At 42.0% G+C, this 21015-nt stretch overlaps 1 protein-coding gene across 3 annotated transcripts in view; it reads left to right on the top strand.

Annotated features, from left to right (window-relative positions):
• PALM3 (paralemmin 3) overlaps positions 1 to 20677 on the top strand; it is a 48955-nt gene extending 28278 nt beyond the window's left edge. For all 3 annotated transcript variants that reach the window (XM_081937152.1, XM_081937153.1, XM_081937154.1), the window contains exons 3-8: positions 6126 to 6206; positions 6892 to 7016; positions 9473 to 9572; positions 12982 to 13012; positions 13958 to 14065; positions 17014 to 20677. In XM_081937152.1, the coding sequence (XP_081793278.1) occupies positions 6126 to 6206; positions 6892 to 7016; positions 9473 to 9572; positions 12982 to 13012; positions 13958 to 14065; positions 17014 to 19364 (2796 nt within the window). In that variant the 3' untranslated portion in view covers positions 19365 to 20677. The remainder of the gene's footprint in view (positions 1 to 6125; positions 6207 to 6891; positions 7017 to 9472; positions 9573 to 12981; positions 13013 to 13957; positions 14066 to 17013) is intronic.
• Positions 20678 to 21015: the final 338 nt, after the last annotated feature.

The following is a 21015-nucleotide window of genomic DNA, read 5'->3' as shown; positions in this document are numbered from 1 at the left end:
GAAAGCTTCCAGGTTTTCCACCCCCCCAAAAAAGTCCAAGCACCTACCCAGCACCCGCATGTCCATCACATTGCCCAATCAGGCACCATCCCAACTGGAGATGCCTCCCAGTCACACCACTCCAGGTGCAGGGCAAGACATCCTTGACTGTCTGAGAAAGGAATGTTATTTTGACTATAACTCTCACACTCCATATAATCCCCCCTCCCAATTTCCCACAGCATTAAATATGGCAGGCCTGATGACCCATGCAAAAGATGGCTTCCAGGCCTGACAACAGCATTTACAAAGGGGAGCCTACAGTTTCTAATTTAACACAGATAAAACAAGAAAGAAGGATCTTTTTGGACCACAGAAAGCAGAATGAAGGTGTTGGATCGGGTGAATGAAGGCACACTCAGGCTTCAGAGTAACAAACAGCTCTTTATTAGCACAAGCTAACTATGTACAATCCAGCGAAGGTTCAGTCTGACAGCAGCCCTTTTATAGGGAGCTGTCAGACCCTCTGACCAACCAGATTGAATCTCTGTTCCCGCTGGAACAGAGGACTTTGGTGTAAACCATTACCAAGGTTTCTGGTATCTAACTGAAGGTGTTTCATTATAAGCAAGGGGAAAGAAACTGGATATTTTTTTCCCCATCAAAATGGCTTAGTGGGGAACTCTTTGAAGTTAAGAACCATTTTTAATGGTTTTTTTTGAGGGGTGGGTGGTGCAATGAGGCAAAATGGACACAAATAGATCACATACCCAGCCACATTTTGTAAAATGTATTGTGGCTTAATATATTTTATGAATTCATCAAATTCCGGATTGATCAGAAAACTATGATTAAGCAAACTATAGTGCCATTTGTAGGCCTAATTTCTGTCTTAGATTAAAAGGACAACAATAACAGTGCGGCTGGATTAATTTAAAGGTTACTGAAATTGTGCATTAACTACAATTCTCACTGTGCCAGTGTCTGTTTACAAACTGAAGAAATTGAAGCAACCATTATAATTCCTTCCGTTCATTAAAAAGTTGCCTTGCTGGGGATGAAATTTCTGAGATTCTACTTCCATGGGGAGAGGCAGAAGGGATATTCCTCTTGAGAATAATGGCTGCTCTCCAGATTTCATTAAATCTTATTTTTGATGGGAAAAGTTGCCAGACTCTTACTGATTTGTCCAAGGAATGGCTAAAATAAATGACAGGAATGTCCCAAGTAGAAGGGACCTAGGTGCCAGCTGTTCTCCACTTACAGTCTTTGACTTTATGCCCAATGGCTTTGGGTTTGTGCTAAATATGGGCTGTTTGCCTTGCTCCATGGGAAACCTGGGGTAACCTGAGTCTCTTTCTTTGGCTTATCCTCTCTTCAAAGAAATGAATAATTCACCAGACAATAGCTTCAACGTGAACCAAACAGAAGGAGAGAGAACTTTGGAGCCTTGCCCAGACTTGGAGAGGCAGAGTTTGAGTTCAGGTTGTTTCCTGAGCTGCAGCCCAACTACCTTTGTGTGGAGTCACACACACACACACATCCTAATAGTGAGCTTGACATGAATGCTGCATTCCAGAGAGTGTAGCAAATATTTATTGTTATATGAATTGTTTTAGTAAATGCTTCTATGCAGGGATCAAATCTGGACTGATTTTCCAGATCTGGACAGAGCAGAGTGCAGCAGGCGAAAAGAAGCTGTGAAACAGCCTGTGCACTTTAGAGACACAGGAACCTACAGTATGCAATCAGTAACAGACACATCAATGGCCATATGTCTGCAGCAAGGTGTCTGGTACCCACACAGACTTCATAAGCAGCAAGTACTCTTTTGCACACAGAAAGCAGAGACACTAGAAGATACATGCCCAAATAGAAAATTTCCTGGTACTCACTGGCACCAATTAAACTAAAGTCAACACCAGTTTTTATTTTCATTTATCCAACACCAATGCAGATAAGAATCCCATTTCACTTGTTAGCAAGAAGGGCAGCCCAAGGCAAACTAAACACACCACCTTTTTTCTGCATATGTGATGAGGGATCATAGACAAGTCTCCTCCTGATCAAGTTCTTATTAAAAGAGCATTTTCTCAGTGACCTGATGCAATTTCGAGAAGCCCTGTTAGCTTGTTCATTGGGGATCAGATCTGTCTGTTTTCTGCTCTCCAAATCCAATGTGGCAGGCAGGCGTTTTATTTTCCTTCTTATCCAAAGTGGGGATTTCTGTATACCCACAGTTCCACATTAAATCTATGACATTAGGTAACTGATCTCAGGTAGCAAAAGAGGGAGGATCCTTCATTTCCTAGAAAGTCATTGCTAGTGGGGGAAAAAGAGCACCATCCTCAATAGTTAGGTGCTCCAGACAGACACCCATCATACAATACCCTTCGATCATAACTTGCAGGGAAATAACCATCTCCTCTTGACGGAGTCTCTATTAACAACCCCACCTCCGACTCTTTGCTTCCTGTTATAGAATCGTTATTCCAACAATTAAAACAAAACTCCAGGAATGGTGCCTGTCTGCTTTCGCTTTCCTGTTCATATGAATGGAGTGAATCACCAGGGAGTCTGATCTGTTTGAATAAAAGGAAGCTTTAACAAGATTTCAAAAATATAGATCTAAATGGATCAGTCCAAGTTGCAAAAGGTTCCAAAATATTATTAGCTTGTTGGCATTGTCTGAAAAAATAAAATGTACATATTCAGACGTATAGGAGAAATATTTAGGAGCTATAAGTACAGTAGTTCATAGTAAAGTTTCTTATTGTTAATGGAGGTCACATAGAGTGCCTGATTCTTATTCAGTCTTCCTCTACCATCTGAGTCTGAAACACACAGCATTTTGTGTTAACAGAAACTAAAATTTGAATTGTTTCTTGAGCCTTGCTTATGAAGTCTGGTTTCTATTATCTCTAAGTAATGGCTGCTCTGGGATCTGAAAACATGGTAATCTATGTTTTTGTTTAAAGCCATGTATGGAATATGTATGTATGTATGTATGTATGTATGTATGTGTGTGTGTGTGTGTATCTATCTATCTATCTATCTATCTATCTATCTATCTATCTATCATCTATCTATCTATCTATCTATCTATCTATCTATCTATCATCTATCTATCATCTATCTATCTATCTATCTATCTATCTATCTATCTATCTATCTATCATCTATCTATCTATCATCTATCTATCATCTATCTATCTATCTATCTATCTATCTATCTATCTATCTATCTATCTATCTATCTATCTATCTATCTATCTATCATCTCCGGACACAGCACGGAGACGGCCTTGGTCGCGTTGGTGGATGATCTCTGGAGGGCAAAGGATAGGGGTTGCTCCTCTGTCCTTGTCCTATTAGACCTCTCGGCGGCTTTCGATACCATCGACCATGGTATCCTATTGCGCCGTCTGGAGGGGTTGGGGGTAGGAGGCACCGTGCTGCAGTGGTTCCGCTCCTACCTCTCTGGCCAGATGCAATGCGTGCTGGCAGGGGAGCAGAGGTCGACCCCGAGGCCCCTCACTTGTGGGGTCCCACAGGGGTCGGTCCTCTCGCCTCTCCTGTTCAACACATATATGAAGCCGCTGGGCGAGATCATCCGTGGTTTTGGGGTGGGATACCATCTGTACGCTGACGACACGCAACTGTACATTTCCACCCCAAACCACCCCAACGAGGCCGTCGAAGTGATGTCCCGGTGTCTGGAAGCCGTGCGGGTCTGGATGGGGGACAACAGGCTCAAGCTCAACCCCTCCAAGACAGAGTGGCTGTGGCTTCCGGCTTCCCGGTTCAACCAGTACATCCCATCTCTGGCCATCGGGGACGAGCAATTAGCCCCGGTGAAACGGGTGCGCAATTTGGGCATCCTCCTAGATGCCCGGCTGGCTATGGATGATCATGTGGCAGCCGTGGCGAGGGGGGCGTTCCACCAGGTTCGCCTGGTGTGCCAATTGCGACCCCTTTTGGACCGGGATGCCCTGCGCACAGTCACTCATGCGCTGGTGACGTCCCGCCTGGACTACTGCAATGCTCTCTACATGGGGCTCCCCTTGAGGTGCGCCCGGAGATTACAGTTGGTCCAGAATGCAGCTGCGCGGGCAATTATGGGGAGAACGAGGTTCTCCCATATAACACCTCTCCTGCGCGAGCTGCACTGGCTTCCTGTGGCCTACCGGGTGCGCTTCAAGGTGTTAGTTACCATCTTTAAAGCGCTCCATGGCACAGGGCCTAGTTACCTGCGGGATCGCGTTCTGCCCCACACATCCCTGCGACCTATTCGCTCGCACAGAGAGGGACTTCTCCGGGTGCCGTCCTCCAGAGAGTGTCAGAGGGTGGCACCCAGGAGTAGGGCCTTCTCTGTGATGGGCCCTACCCTTTGGAATGACCTCCCCCCAGACATTAGGACAACAACTGACCTCCGCTCCTTCCGCATGAAGCTTAAGACCCACCTGTTCCGATTAGCCGGCCTGGCTTAATTTAGAGCTTCTCCACCTCTTGGGCATTTTTAATTTTTAATCTTAATTTTTAACTTTAACTATCATTGGGGTTTTTAATTGTTTTAAATTATTGTAATTTATTTATTTATTGCTCCACCTCCTCCATATTGTATCGTTGTGACCGCTGCTGGTGTACGTCGCCCCGAGTCCCTTGGGGGAGAGGGGGCGACTAAGAAGTCAAATTAATAATAATAATAATAATAATAATAATAATAATAATAATAATAATAATAATATCTATCTATCTATCTATCTATCATGGGATGTGGTGACTCAGTGGCTAAGATGCTGAGCTTGTCGATCAGAAAGGTCGGCAGTTCGAATCCCTAGTGCTGCGTAACAGAGTGAGCTCCTGTTACTTGTCCTAGCTTCTGCCAACCTAGCAGTTCGAAAGCATGTAAAAAATGCAAGTAGAAAAATAGGAACCACCTTTCTGTGCACCTTCGGTGTTTAGTCATGCCAGCCACATGATCATGGAGACATCTTCAGACAGCGCTGGCTCTTCGGCTTTGAAATGGAGATGAGCACTGCCCCCTAGAGTCAGAAATGACTAGCACATATGTGCAAGAGGAACCTTTACCTTTATCTATGTATGTATGTATGGAATATGGATATTAAAGATGCTCACTTTTAATTTGACTGTCTGGCCTTATGTGTGGCACAAATATTGCCTTAGTTGGGAGAGCAGGAAAGGGATTTCTGGGTAGCTGCATCCTAGCCCTGAAATAGACTTCCCAAGGATTCCCTCACTCCCAACTAGGTTAAAAAATATTTCCTGTTACCTGGAAAAGTTGATCATCCAGTAGCTGTATGAAGATACAGTACTTTAACATGCGACATTACTTTGTCATTTTAAATTTTAATTCTGAAAATTGTAAATATTTTGATTTATGTTACATTGTTTTCTGCCGGTAGTTCCAAATTTGATATTGTTTTATTACTAATATTGTAAACCAGAATATGTATTTAGTTAAATTGTGTACAAATCACTCATTACTAATTTCTTAAGTGCATAGAAGAAGAAAAAGAAGACGACACCCAAAAGATCCTTCATAAGAAATCTATGCTAATACATTTGTTGGCATCAAAGCTGCTTTCTTAGCTTTCTATCCAAAGTCTCTCTCTCTCTGCTCCCAAGGCGTTTGAGGTTTCTGAGAAAACGAAATCAAAGTTGCCGCTGGTAGGGCGAGGGGGTGCGGCACTCTCCCCCGCTCCCCTTGATGCTTTCACCGGGCAAGCGCTTCAGAGTTTTTCGGGGTGCGCGAATTGGGCGGCTGGGCAGTTTGGGAAACCTGTGGAGAGCGGGAGTCCCCGAACCAGCCGGGGGAAGACGGAAGGAATCGATCAAGCGCTGCAGGCGAGACCTCAGTCAAGTGCAGGGGGAGAAAAGGCGCCGGGGAGATAAATGGGAAAAGTCTCGTTTTAAGCGAGGCTGATTCTGCTGGGATTAATCCACGGCGGCGTGATCGGTCAGGCAAACCAGCAGCCGGGTCTGCCGGTCGCCCACGTGGGCTCGGTCCCGCCCTGCCCCCCTCCGCGGCGGGCCCTTTGTCCGCCCTTTTGCAGGGCGGCTCCTGCCTCGCCTCATCTTGCCTCTCTCCGCCCACCCACCCCTGTCTTTTTGCTTTGCTGCAGGAGCGGCGGAGGCTGCAAGAGCGCATCCTAGCCACCCGGCGGGAACTGGAGGAAGAGAGACTGAGAGTCCAACGCCTCAAGGTAACACCCACGAAAAGGATACAGGAATGGATGGACCACCGAGAGGTGGAGGTGGCTGTGCGGGGATCAGAAGCCAAAAGATGGGCGGGGAGGGCGGCATTGAAGGGAGAAAGAAGATACTAGTAAGCTACAGCTGATCCCTCCCCCCAAAAAAACTGAGGGGAAGGAAGAGGCTGTGATGCGCCCTGCTGTGGGTAATACCGACTTTTGGGGGCTAGGTCCATATAGGCAATTCCAGAAGGCTGGTTGGGTTTGCACTGTATTCATTTTTGTTCGGCAGTCTTCTGATGCTTTGCCTTGAGCCAGTTTATTTGTTAGTTTTATAACCTATCTCTCCTCCAAGAGCTAGCTCCAGTTTCTCCCCAGAAAAATCTTATATGTGTGTGGTTGGTGGGGAGAGAGAGGGGGAGGGAAAGGGAAAGAATGTGTGCATTATGGAGCTGAGTATCTGCACTGGTGGGTGTGTCCAACATCCGCTGTCAAGCCGTAGAGCTTCACATGAAATGTCATTTGTATAGGACCATATATATGGGTGTGGCTGAACAAGCATAGGATAGTAGATACATGTATGTGTCCATATGCATGGGCTTCAGACTGGAACTCATTTGCCTTGATGCATTCTGTTGACCCACGTGCATGTCCAGTATGAAGCAGACCCTAAATGCAATCTCTGTCTCTGCCTAAGAGGAAATCCCTGCGCGAACGGTGGTTGATGGAGGGAGCATCCATGCCTGCTGATGACAAGGATCACAGGTCTTCTCTTTGGGAGGCAGAGTCTCGCGTCCAAGACTTAGAACAAGATCTGTCCAGGTGGGTGTGTCCTAAGAGATGGTGGGGTGTAGTGCTTTGGGAATACAGTAACTGGAAAGGATGACACCTCTCATAATTTCAATCAGCCAAAGGAACCATCATTTCGTAAAGCAGAATGATAGTTTCAAGAGAAGTGTAAGGGACACATCATGCAAAGACAACCATTTGCTGCTTTAAGGGGGTTTCCTCCGTCTGCAATACCTTTGGGATGTAGCAGCTGAGGAAAAGCCAGCCTCAGTTGCTGCTTAGATTGTCTGTGGCTTTTCTTCCACAGCTGCCTCCGGGTCTCCTGCCCTCTCAACAAACAGCTGCCTTTGGTTTTCCAGTACCCTCGATGCTTGCTATCCAAAACGTTCCACCCACCCACCCTTCTTGTTTCCTCCCCAGTTTGTGAAGAATTTCCCACAATCCCCAGGGTCAGAATCATAGAGTAGCCAAATCACACTTTGATTTCTCCAGAACTCTGCATTTGCTGTTTTCCTTAACTGGTATCTTTGGTATCTGCCAGCCTAATAAAGAGCTGTAAAGAAGTCAAAAGCTTGCCCACTTTTCTCTGTAATAAATGTTCTGCCCAGTTTTGAATTTGGGATGCTTTTCTCCATGAAGTATAAATGACTGAATGGAGCTTATCATCTTCTCCTGACTTCATTAATTGCCTGAACTTGTTTCCATTTCATTCCCCTCCCCCTTTTGTTTTCCTGCATCACATTTTCAAGTGTAAGCCACCCAGGGCAGAGATTTTACTTCTGGTGTTGGTTTATAAATAAAGACCCACATTTGCAGTCATTTGTGATTCTGGATAGAGCTGCAAATAGAGACTGATGATGACATAGAGGTACTCTGGGGATAACAGAGAGTACTGCTTAGCTGGGACTTGGTGTCTTCCTCCTCCTTCTTTCCGGAAGAGCCTAAAAACAAAACTGAACTAAAAGTGTGTATGGAGTGGGAGGTACCAACACACAAGAAATTTAAAACCACTATCTGGCCTCAGGGGACTGGAGAAAAGGAGGATGGAAATGCTCAAATGAGTGATGATTCAGCATCCGTCCGGAGACAATGCAAAGATAACCACCAAGCATCCATGGCTGACCTGAAAAAGCTAAGAAGCATTGATTCTTGTTAATATTTGGATGGGAGACCACCAGGTAATGCCAAGAGTGGACTAGACTAGATTAGACTAGACTAGATTAGGAAGTTGGAAAACCATCTTGGAAGAAAGCCACTTCTGGGCCATTGCCAAGAAAACTGCATGGCTGAATCACAAAGATACTGGAACCATATAAATCCTACCTTTTGAGGGGTGGGTGGGAAGCCATAAGGGAACATACATAAATCCCATTGTAAATGTAGCAGTTATCTCATCTGCACACACCTTAAAAAGCTACTCAACAATTGCCCAAGAAAGTAAGTAGTATTCAACTCACAGTATAAAGGACAGCTGGGTGAATTGTTTCTCAAAGGGAAAGGGACTTGAAATCTATTTAACCAATGAGACACATTTATTTTAACATTTCCCCCCCTCTATGTAGCCAAGAAGCTTTCCAGTGGAGATTACAAATAGAATAAGAGTATAAAATAAAACGAAAATACCAAATCAATAAATAATAATTAATGGAGTAGTCATCTATATTGAAGTAATAAATTACATCCACTCCGTAGCTGTCTCAGCAGCTTGCAGATGTTTGTGTCAAAAGCCAGCTTGTTTAGTACTACAATCTTTAAAATTCTATATGGTGATGAATGTCTGGTCTTCTAAATCTGGGAATTCCGACTTCGGTAACATCTAAAGGGCCACAGGTTCTCCAGGTGCTTTTATTCTACAGCTAGAATCTCCTCTCTAAAAATTCATGTGGTTGAGGTTTGCAGATCAAATCATTCTTTCACTTTGTGGAGAAATGCAAATTATAAGAAAGTGATCCTTCTGGCTTCCTCACAGTGTCAAGCTTACTGTTGCCTGTTTTTCAGAAACCATCTTAAATACCTGTTCTAATTTGGCTCAAATGTATTTTAGGAACACATCAAAAACATTTGATGTGAACATTTATAGTAATCTGCTCTAGACGATCTCAAAGCACGTATGGTGCCCAAGTCCATGAATTTCCTGCTAAAAGAGTCTTCTCTTTGCTAACAGGAATGGAAAAAGGCATGCCCTTTAGATGCTGTTGAATTCACTTCCCAATGGTCTTGCAGCCTGGGAATGCTGGGTATGTAGCAGTATCCACAACAGTTTTCTCAACTTTGGCAAATTTGAGGTGTGCGCAGCTGCCACAATTCCCCAGGCAGTATATGTATATGGTGGCTGGAAAATTCTGGGAATTGAAGTTCACACGTCTTAAAGTTGCCAAGGTTGAGAAACCCCAATCTAGAGAATCCCAGGTTCTCCATCTTTGATGTAGAACTTGGATCTCAGTATGGTGTGAGTTTTCTCTAATATCTCATTCTTTCTTTCTCTGAAGTCTTCAGTCTCAAATGCAGGACCTAGATAATATGGATCTTCCCCAAGGACAGCAGCAGCAGTCTTTGAAGGATGTGAAGCAATTGGATGGCATTGTGAAGGTACTTATTATTAATTTGTATGCTGCCACATCTTGTAGCTTCACAGCAGCGTATGACAAAAGAGAAACAGAGTAAAACACCCATGGTGAAAGATGCAATGCATTTTAATAAATCAAACAAAAAGACAAGTCAGGTTAAACAGCTGACTAATAAAACAATGTTCCAGATGGCATATAGTATTCCCTAAAGATTCTCTGGAAGTGTATCACTATCTTCAGAAGGCCATTCTCTCTCCCTCTCTTTTGGTATAAACCTATTGGCATCATCAATTCTTTTTATTACTTTATAACATAAAATAAAAACATACAAAAGCAAATAGGAAAAATAGGGGAGGGAAAAGGAAACACAAAGTGTAGAAAAGCAGTGAAAAAGAAAGAAAAGGCATTGACTTCCAACTCTTTTTGTGCAGTAGAATAAGAAATAACATTGAAACCCAGCTTTTTACTTTTACATAATGGTATAAACTAGCCATTTCTATAACAACAGATTTATCTAATCAGTAAACCCAAAATCAAAGTTTCATTTTTTTTTGCACTTCAAGCACAAAGTCCAGAAGCAGTTTCCAAATAGAAACAAAAGTACTTGTGTGTTTTTTCTTTTATCAAAGCAGTCAATTTAGTGCTCTGTTCTAACCCCATTAGCTTTTGCAACCATTTATCCATTGTAGGGATTAAAGTGTTCTTCCATTTTGGTCCATAAAATAATCCTGTTACCGTCAACGTATATAACATCAAAGTTTCAAATATTTTTCCAAGTCTTTTTCTATTAAACCCAAGGAAAACATTTCTGGTTTTATCTTTATATTCACTTTGAGAAACTTCTGTATTAGAATATGAATCCTACTCCAATATTTCTTCATTTTATCACATGTCAACTATAAATGATAAAAAATCCCTTTACATTTGGATTTCCAACATTCATTTGAAATTCCTTTATACAGTACATTCTTCATAACTTATCTGATTGATGTTAAATACCAACGATATATCATCTTATAAAAAAATTCTTTTAAATTGTAATTTAATGTAAATTTTAAACCTTTTGTCCACATATTCTTCCATTGTTCAAGCTTTACGTTGTATCCAAAGTTCCTTGGCCACTGAATCATACAATGCTTTACAAATTCACTTTCCAAATTCAAATTCAATAACATTTTGTAGACCTTAGCAATAATATTTCACCACTACCCCATAGTAGGATTTACAATTCATTGTTAACAGAATCAAACCCATAGTTCTTTTTGTCTAATTTATATCTTTCTTTCAGTTGCAGACTTGAAAACCAGTGGTAGACATGTCCTTCTGATTCTAGCTCTTAGACTTGATCACCAAAATTATTATTAAGTTATTATTTTACCATAAGCCTACCAGTCCAGCTTTGCCACCATTTCTTTTCTAAAAAAGCTTTCTGGGGAGACACCCAGAGGGATATCTTCATAGAAAACCTTATTTTATATTTGTTCCAAACTCTTAGAATGGCACATCTAGCAAAGTGATTGTTAAAATCAACATTTACTTTGACCTTGTCATACCATACATAACAATGCCATCCAAATCTTAATTCATGACTTTCTAAATCAAGTAGCCACTTATTCTGGAGGTTCACCTATTCCTTTAGCCAGACCAAATAACAAGCATTGAAATACAGTTTTAAATCTGGTAAATCCAACTCCCTTCTTTTCTTAACATCTTGCAGTAGTTTATATCTAATTCTTGTTTTTTCCTCTTGCCATATGCCAAACTTCGAAATATCCATCTGCCATTCTTTAAAGGGAGTATTGGTTGCAAGTATGGGCAAGGCCATTCTCAAGGAACCAGCTTCGCTTCTAATAGGAGTCTGTTCCAGTGAATAAGCATCAATTATTATCAGTTATAAGATTCATAAATAGTGTTTTCTGGCTTTAGTCCCCATCACCTCATGAAACTGAAGTTCTCTGAAGAGATTGGCCAATTCTTCTTGGAGTGGGAGATTCTGACACTAACTTCTAATTAGTGCAAGGCCTAGAAGATAGTTGCAACATGGCAACAGCAGCTAGTACCAGTGGAACATTGTAAATATCTAATCATACAGTTGTGGCTTGTGTCACTATAGATATAAGCAGATTAAGAGTCTTCCTTTGCAGCCTCAAAAGATTTACAAGCTTGTGATGGTGACTTCCAGAAACTGTTGTCCAGTAGAAAGTTTTAATTCACATTTGAAGTCATTGTAGCCAAAAAATGAAGCTGCCTTTGAAATAAAGATTTATCCAACTCCTCGTGACTAATATGGCTACATCAGTGCAGTTGTCTTAATAGAGATGCCAAAATCATTTGGCATGTCTTTCTTCCATGTGCTGTTTTTTACGACAATTCTCAATTGATCCTACAGTCTTGTATTTTACTGATTTTTCCCCTTCCAAGCGCTAAGAAGGGTTGACCATGTTTTGCTTTCTATATTATTAGATAAATGTATCTCATTTCACTGTTGTTATGCTCCCTTTTAAAAATCTTATTTGAAGCTTTTGATTGCACTGTTCAGCTCAAGAGGACTCTCTTTTCATTCTTCTGCTATTTCAAAAAGGGTATCAGAAGCAAGGTATTCACCAGGAAAAAAAAACTAGACAGACAGACAAGCTTTGAAATTGGACTATGGTTTTTGTCTTTGGGACCAGCAATCCATGCTGATGGTGAAGTTTTTCTAGTGGAAATAGGCCTCAGCAGGAGCATTTGAACAAAATGTTCTATCACATTTTTCATGAATAATAAGCCAAGATTATGCAGAATTCCAATTTACAGTTTTGTATGAATGTAGCTACATCATGTTACAGCTAGAATATGCTAAGACAAAATTAAACTATCTGTATTTGTACAATCATTTCCAGATAGGGGGCAAATCTGAATTTTAAGTACTGTCGGGAGCTATATTTTGAAAAGCGAAAACTATTTTTGATTTAATTTAATTTAAGCTTTAAATATAATTAATATAATTTCACTCTCTGTTATGTTAAAAAAATCATACAATAAAACAGTTTTAGTAGTGTCTGGAGTGTGATTTGCAGGTTTTGGAGAGCACATTTGGTACATGAGACTTGGGCACTCTAGAGTAGCATGAGGGATGAATCTGATTCACAACCTCTTAGGTCAAGTAACTAGCCCATTGTTTTAAAGAATTACAAAACTGCTCTGGATGTTGCACAAATGGTATCCGGGTAATGACAAAACTTCTGATGCAATCTGGCAAATGTCCGTCATTCATACCCCTCCCAACAGAAGTTTAACCTTGAAAAGGAAAATGATTGTATTCTTATTCATCACGCTGACAATGTTTCCTCTGACAATGATCAAGTTAAATATAGATAAAGTGCATTTAGCTTATTTATGTAAAATCTCCTTAATTATCACCTTATCAAAAAAAAATCTTTGGTTTTCAGATTGATGGGACATCTTCCTCTTCTCCAAAAAGTGAGTAATTTTCTATTTGGTAAAATGCAGATTGCCTGGAGTACTTTGTTACACTGGGCACAATCAACCTGGATATTCTTTTATGTAGTTGCATTAAAATAAATAAGACTATTTATAGACTAATTAGTGGAAGAGATAACTAGTGGTAATTTCATGGAATTTGGGCTGCATTTGTTTAAGTGAGACACACTTGATGATTTATATCCTCTTTAGAATTGTCTAGTAGTTGCAGAGCTAATCCTCCTCTCATACTTATGGATCAGTATAAAAAGTACCTTGCCCAAGCAAATGTAGTGTTATATCTCATCTGACCACAAAATGTTCTGGTCTCTGACCTAAATTTCTAAGTTTTTAATCTCTTTCACCCAGCTAAAATATCAAAATGATGAATTAACTAAAGAGCAAACTATTAATTGCAAAGTTATCCATAAGGTTGATTAGCTCACAGGGGGATGATTTCTTTAAACAGTCACCTGCAAGCTTATCTATTGTCATCTAAAAGAACAACCCATACATTAGTTCACAAGAAAGTTTTAAAAAAGAATTTAAGGAAATATTGTCTGTAATGTAGTGTTACTTACACCTTAGCAACTTAAAGCATTTTTGGCTGGGGAATTCTGGAAACTGAAGTCCAGGCATCTTAAAGTTGCTATACGGCTGAGAACTGCTGCTCTAGTGGAGGGTAAATTGGTTCTAAATTGGAAATAGTTCAGTTACTGAAATTCTTATAACTTTCATCTCAGTAAATCTTGTTAAATCCGAGTTTGAGACTAATTAGTTTTCCTTGACTTTTAACTTTCAATCTTAGCAAGGGTACCAAAAGGCCTAGATTGCGTTATCACCAGGTTTTACCTTTTGAGTTACAAAAAACATCTTTTGGCTCCAGCATTCTTCCTCTGCAAAAGGACCTGGTTAAGCTAACTGAAAGTAATGCTTTCTTTACAGAGGGAAATACTACCGAGACCAAACTTGAGTTGGCTTCTGGTTCTCTTCAAAAGCCCATGGAGGCAGCAGCCAAAGAAGAACTGGAGAATGGAGATATGTCAGGAGATGGTGGGTATTACCCTTTGGCAAGGTCTGCCATTAGGTAAGGGATCAAGCCAGATCCTTGGGTGGTGATAAAAATGAAAATCCACAGTCCAAAGGACAATCAGCAAAACTGCTGAGCAGGTTTACATCTGTCACATGATTTCTCACAAAAATGGACTTTGAAATAGAGTGGTAGAAAATTTGCCATCGCAAAAATACCTTGATTTCCGCTGTAAGTGGATTTCTCCTTTTTGGGGGTCAAGACTTTTGAAGGTTCATTCTGGTTTTAGAAGAGGTATCTGGGTATGCAGTGGGAATGGTGAAAATTACTTTGTTTTGCTGAGAGTTCATGACGAATGAAATCCTGTGGTTCTCAGGAGCTTTTCTTGCTGAGAAAATCATCTCTGAAACATAGACTTGTTGACCACTAAAATACTAACACTTGGGGAGGATCCAGTGTGTATTAGATGCACTTTAGCTTCATGCAAAATTATGGTAAGGCCAATTTCATGAAATGCTGGTTTATCCTATACTGTTTGTAAAATCTGCTGCATGGGGAACTTCTAGTTTGTTGGCCTCATAAGAATCACATCGTCCTTGACCTGTCTAGATAGCTCCTCCCCCATAAGGCCTCCCCCTTCTGCCAAAGCCCTGATCTTTCCACCCCAACCCAGCCCCAATTTCTGTCAGAAAGATCTTATCTCTGATTAGCAGCTGATTTGAGCTAACGCTCTCCATATACACACAAGCACTATTTTGTACCACAAACAGCTTTAATAGCTCCTATAATGGATAATGGAGATATTTTTAAATGTCCTTATTAAATAGTAAAAGGTTTTTTTTCCCCTAAAGACAGAAGGAACAAATTGCCTTTCCCAAATATGCCTTTGACTCAGTCCCACAGTAACTATCCATGGAGATTGTTCTACAGATTTCTTGGATGTGCTGTGAGGATTTTGTATTAGTGTAAATGGTATATATAGGAAATATTAGGCTGAATATTTTCCCTTCTCAGAGAGGGAGAGAGAAAGGTGTGTGTGTGGGGGGGGGTGGCATAGTGGCGCAGTGGTTAGAATGCAGTACTGCAGGCTATTTCTGCTACCTGCCAGGTGCCTGAAATTTGGCAGTTCAAGTCTCACTGGCTTGAGGTTGGCTCAGCATTCCATCCATCCAATGTCGGTAAAATAAGGACTGAGATTATGGGTGTGGGGGGGGAATATGTTGACTCTGTAAAAGGCTTAGAGAGAGGGCCGTAAAGCACTATGAAGTGGTATATAAGTCTAATTGCTATTGCTATATATGTTATGTTCTGCTGAAGTTTGCTTGCCCTCTGGAATACTCTTCAAGGGTGACATATAGACTGTGGCTATTCTGGGCGAAACCTAGCCAAAAACGTTTCTGATTTTATGCTATTCTCCCCTCCCTGCTCTTTCTGCCCTCCTTTCTCTCCCCCTTCTCTTCCTACTTGCCCAGAGGGCTAAGGAACAATGTCGTTTTCTCAGAGGGAGCTTTTAGAGAGCTTTTAAAATGAAGCTTTAAGTTTCAGCCTGTCTCCCTCTGTGCTGCAAAACATGGCTGTGTGTGTGTGTGTGTCATTATAGATGGGCACTGTAGCTTCTACAATATGGAAGCTGTAAGCATTCTTTGGTGGTAGGGACATCTGTGAGAAGGGTTATCTGAAACTTTTAAATGTGAACACCATCACATGAAAGTGGAGCTGGGAAGATAAAGTTATTGTGCACTTTCCTCAGTGTCATCGGTGCATCTGCACTTAATGGAGCTTCTTGGCTTCTTCTTCTAGCAGACAGATCCCTACCCAGGAGGTTACTTGCAGAGTTGGACGTGTATGTAGGAGAAATAGAGATCAGACAAAAATGGGGAGATACCGGTAGATCTAAGCGAATGCAGCAAACTATGCCATGAATTTGGAAATAGGGATTAAGGGGCTGAGTCAAAGATTGCTTCATCTGGTATGTAGTGGGGTGCCTGAAGAAGAAATTCTAAATTGCATTATCCCCTCCCATCAATGCACAATCCCTTAGGGAAGATGCAAGCTGCACTGAAATAAATAGAAAGGGCATAACTGCCAGATATAAATCAAGATAGGAAGATAAGCCAGATCATGGTGTAAATGTCAATCTTTGGGTTATACCCTAGCCTCCCTGATCCTGCAAGATCATTTTATACCCTTATGGAAGACTGTCATCCATTATATAACTGTGTGGATTATCAGCTTGATCTTGAGAGAGTTAAAAGTCTTAGTTAAAAGAAAGGGTTCTCAATGGCAGTATCACAAGCGATCCTGGTTAAGCTCCAGGTCCTCAAGGAGGGCTAAAACAGAGACTTGGGCTATCCACTGCTTACATCTCTCCAAGTAGATGTACTTCCATTAAAGACTACATGTTCAGTGTAGTTTGTCACCCAGTTACAAATCCATCTGGTGGTAATGTCTATGTCACATTTTTTTAGCTTACCAAGAAATAGGTTGTGGTCTACTTTATCAAAAGCTTATGGAAATCCAAGTATACTATGTCCACCAGCATTTTGCTGGTCCACTCATTTAGTCACTTTGTCGAAGAATGAAATAAAGTACCATGTCCAAACTAGGGACAAAAGATTGGGCATCAGCAGAGAGGTAGACAAGATGAATATGAATCTCCTTTTCCATGTCAGACTGAGAGGTACACTTTTGTCAAGAAGCTATCACTCTCATAACCTATAAAATCCAGGTTTTGGAGGCAGGTGGAGGTCAAGAAAGCCATAATACAGCAAACCATTATCTGTACTGTATTTTCCAAAGTCAGATGTGTTCAGTGAACATAAATCAATTCTAAGAATTCTAAAACTTGTAGTTCTCATGCATATGGAGGACACCTAATTGTGGAAGGTTGGCTTCTATGTTATTGGAGATATTTAAAAAGAGAATATGGATCAGGGCCAGAATATCTGACATTTCCTTTTGTTCTCCAAAGGTATTTCTGGAAATGAATGCAGCTCTGAAAAAACAGGATTCAAAGAAAACCCTGTGACTACAGAAGGTGGGGACTTTCAGCCTCATCAAGGGAAAATCGAGGCTGCTCCCACTTTGAAGAATTTGGATACTAGTGAAGCCCCTACTGCTCACCAAAGAAAGCTGGCAGTGGAAAAGATGGTCATCAGAGATCATTTGGGGCAGGAAGTGGGAAGCATGGATGCTGTTGGGCAGACACAGAACTTCATTAGAAAAGAGGATGAGTTGGGAGACCATGATAACATAGGAAATGACTGTGAAGAATGGAGTACTTCAGGTAGTCTTTGCAATGTGGTAGATCAAAAGAAGACTGGCTGTGCTACTGAAAACCACCTGGACTGTGATCCTGGTAGCCGTGATGGCCCAGAGGGAGCGTCTCCAACATCCTGTGATGAACAAAACCCTTCCAACCTTCTGCAGGACAGTGCTAACTGTCTTGATTCCCCCAGGAAGCAAGAAAATAGTGAACAGGAGATAGGCTTGTTGGTCAAAGAGGCAGTTCTGATGGAAATGGGGCAAAAAGAATTACCAGAAGAAAATGCAGAAGAGGCAGAGCCTGCCAGAAACCTGGCAATCTGTGATGTTGCTACAGAAGAAGCAGCAGGAAACCAGGCAAATCATACACAGAAGGAAGAGATGCAAGAATGCCATGGATCAGACACAATAATGCTGGGAGGAGCAGAAGAGGGGAAAGAGACCAAACAATCTGTTTCAAACCAGATGGCTCCTGGTCAAGAAACAACAATTCCGAACCCTTTGGAAGAAGCTAAGCTAGATCCAGTAATGACTTCATCTTCATCAGATCAGATCCCTTCTCTGTCAGATAGTAAAGTATCTCTTCCAGAACAGAATCCATTATCTTTTCAGGAAACTGAAATTCCATTCCTGGAGTCAGAACAGTCATTATTACCAAATCAGAGTCCATCACTCCCTTTGGGCCAGTCTGTTTCATTGCAAGAAAATAAGGATTCTCTTCTAGGTCAAACCACATCTCCATTGCCAGAATCCTTTATAGCTTCAAATCCATCATCTTTGCAGGATCATTTTTCTTCTCCAGAACAGAGAGCATTCTCATTACAAGATGATACTACTCTTCAAGAAGGTAAAGGCTTCTTACCTGACCAGACCTCATCATCCATACGTGAAGGTAATGGAAAAAATCTGGACCAGGTCTCAACAGCTCTTCAAGAATGTAGTGATTCTGTAGTAGATCAAATACTGCCTACCTCGCCAAACCAGCTCACATCTCTGCCAGAAAAGGTTCCATTACATGAAGGGCAGAGATCACCCCACATCTTGCCAACTGTTCTGGATCAAGAACAATCTGTGTTGGAGATGAAAGGTCCCCTTCCAGATATTGCCCCTTCTGTTATTAATCAACTCTCTTCTCTATCTGATCAAAACATTCCCCTTGAAGAAGCCAATAATTCTTCCTTGGAAGAAGCTCCAGTACCTTTGCAAGTCCAAATGCCAACGGTTACAGAAACTCAAACACTGCGTCTTTCTGAGGGTGATAAATTTCCTTCAGGCCAGATCCCATTATCTGAGAATGAAAAGAAGGAGACACCAACAGCTGGGCCAGACCAAATTCCACTTGCCCTCAAGGACCAGAAACCCCCATTTCTGGATGTCAAGGAGGTGACAGGATCTCTAACCGATCATTCACCACTTCAAAATCAGACCCCTTCCTGTCTTCCAGAACAATCACTTAAAGACCAAGCTCAGCCAACAGTAGTGGAGCATATGTCAGTCTCTCTGCAGGACCAAACCTCTTCCCTTAAAGAAACAGAAGAGACTCTTCCAGGAAAGACATCTCCATTTCTTGTGGAAAAGATGCCCACGCTGTTGGATCAAACTCCAACCCCTAACAAAGGCCAGGGTCCAATACTACAAGAGACGACTGTTATTGATGCTTTGTCGACTGTGAACCAAGATTCTGCTCAACCCCTTCTGGATGCAACTGTAAATTCAGAGAATCGGGAATTGAAAGAAGATGGAGATTCTAATTTGGCTTCAGAAGCAGAGACCACTGACATCCAAGAAAATATTGCTGCTGAGCAACAACCTTTGTTGAATGAGCTGAAAACCGCACTAACGCCCCAGGACATTTCTCTAGGAGATCAGCAGCAGTCCAAGAGTGGGAACCTAAAGCACCAGGGTGCCTCAGTCCAGGAGGCTCCAATTTACATCACCACCGATGGCAATCCTGCCTCATGCCACTTCCAACCTGCAGCATCACACCAGGAGGAGGGTCAAGAGCAGGAGCAGAACAGACGCAAGCAGAAGACATGCCAGTGCTGCTTGGTCATGTAAGCTTGGCGTCTTTTACCCAGTTGAGGAGAACAGGTGTCATTGATCTGGTCCTAGCAGCAGGCTCTGAAAGTGGTAACATGCCCTGCTAATCATGTAGTGTAAGCATCTCACACACATTCACGCATGCGCATGCACACACATGCATACAGTATACACTCCATGGAAGGATTTGAAGGCAAGTTGCATAGGTGGGTCCATGGAAGGCTTGCTGCGTCACGAAAGAGAGAGTGTTCAATGACAGGATTGTTTCTCTTTATTGATTTATCATACCTCTCTCCTTCCAGTTTTCCTGGAGGCAGAAAATGAGGGATGCCCTGCTTGGGCAGATTGTATCGGCCCACACATTCTCCTGCAGCATGCACACTTCTTCCTACACTAGCAGTGTGGACCTGCATTTTTCTTGGCACTGTCAAATACTGTATCACCATTCCCTCCACTTATAGTTTATGTGCCTGCATGTCATCCTTGTTGTGCATGCATGTACATTACACATTTAGAATGCACATGTGTGTGCACAAAGGTTAATAACATGCAATCCGAGATAGAGGCATATCCATCTTTTCTTCCTTTGGCTTGCAAGGTATTTTCCTATCTTGGGAAACACCTGAGTTATGTGCCATTACAAACCTACAGGCTTCCACAACCTTTTCATAGGGCTGGACACAAAGGCTACAATATGCATGCAAGAACTCCTGCCATCCACATTCTCCGCATGTGCCTGAACCCCCGTCTGCTGAGTTGGCATGATTCACCAAATCAATCTGGACCCACTCCAGACACTGAGCAATACCCTCTTCCTCCTGTTCCCACCTCCTGCACCTCTGCTAAGACGGCCAGCTGGACACAACTAATCTTGCAGGGCAGTGACACATAGGACACAAGAGGACACTTCCTGCCAATAGGAGGTGCATTGCAGGGATTTTGGACAAGGCACTATTGGAACCTTCTCTCCTAAATGTGATCTCCAGCTAAGATCTTGTGTGTGGTAGACTCAATGTTCTGCCTCCCAAAACGGGACTAAGAAACCTTTCCTAGCTCTGACTCTTCCCTTCCTATAAAAAGCCTGGGTTTGTGTCCTGCTAGGTCACAAGCTCTTCCCTCAACCCTTCATGTCCTCCTTTTGGTGACTGTTTATTCTATGCACTTTGTTTTGATTTTGGTTATATAACTTCTGTTAGGGCCACCACCTAAGCCAGTAAGAGCCTTTTAAATGTCAGTTTCTGGCTAATACTGATTCTCAATTAAAGTCAGATGCAATGACAAGCAATACCTGTGACTCTGCTTGGGACAGGGATGCGATTTGCCTTCTGGGCTTGGAAATGGGACAGACGAGCAGAATTGTCTGATGATACACTTTATGCCAGGGGTGTCCAAACTTTTTGCAAGGAGGGCCAGATTTGGTGAGGTGAAAATGTGTGGGGCCGATCATTCAGCCTGACATTCTTTGAACCCTTAACATTAAATGCGAATTGACTACCGTATTTTTTCGGAGTATAAGATGCACCAAGATTTTGAAGAGGCAAATTAAAAAAAAAGTTTTTGCACTTTCCCAAAAATGGCCCATTTTTCACGAAAATGGGCCTTTTTTTTTAAAGGGCATGAATAGCCTTTAAGAGGCTTCTAGAGTGCTCCTGGGGGCTAGGGTGGGGGC

The sequence above is a fragment of the Natrix helvetica genome (genome assembly GCF_964273705.1).
Source record: "Natrix helvetica genome assembly, chromosome: 1".
NCBI lineage: Eukaryota > Metazoa > Chordata > Lepidosauria > Squamata > Natricidae > Natrix > Natrix helvetica.
Note: the sequence above shows the minus strand (reverse complement) of the source record. Positions and strands in the feature narration are given on the sequence as shown.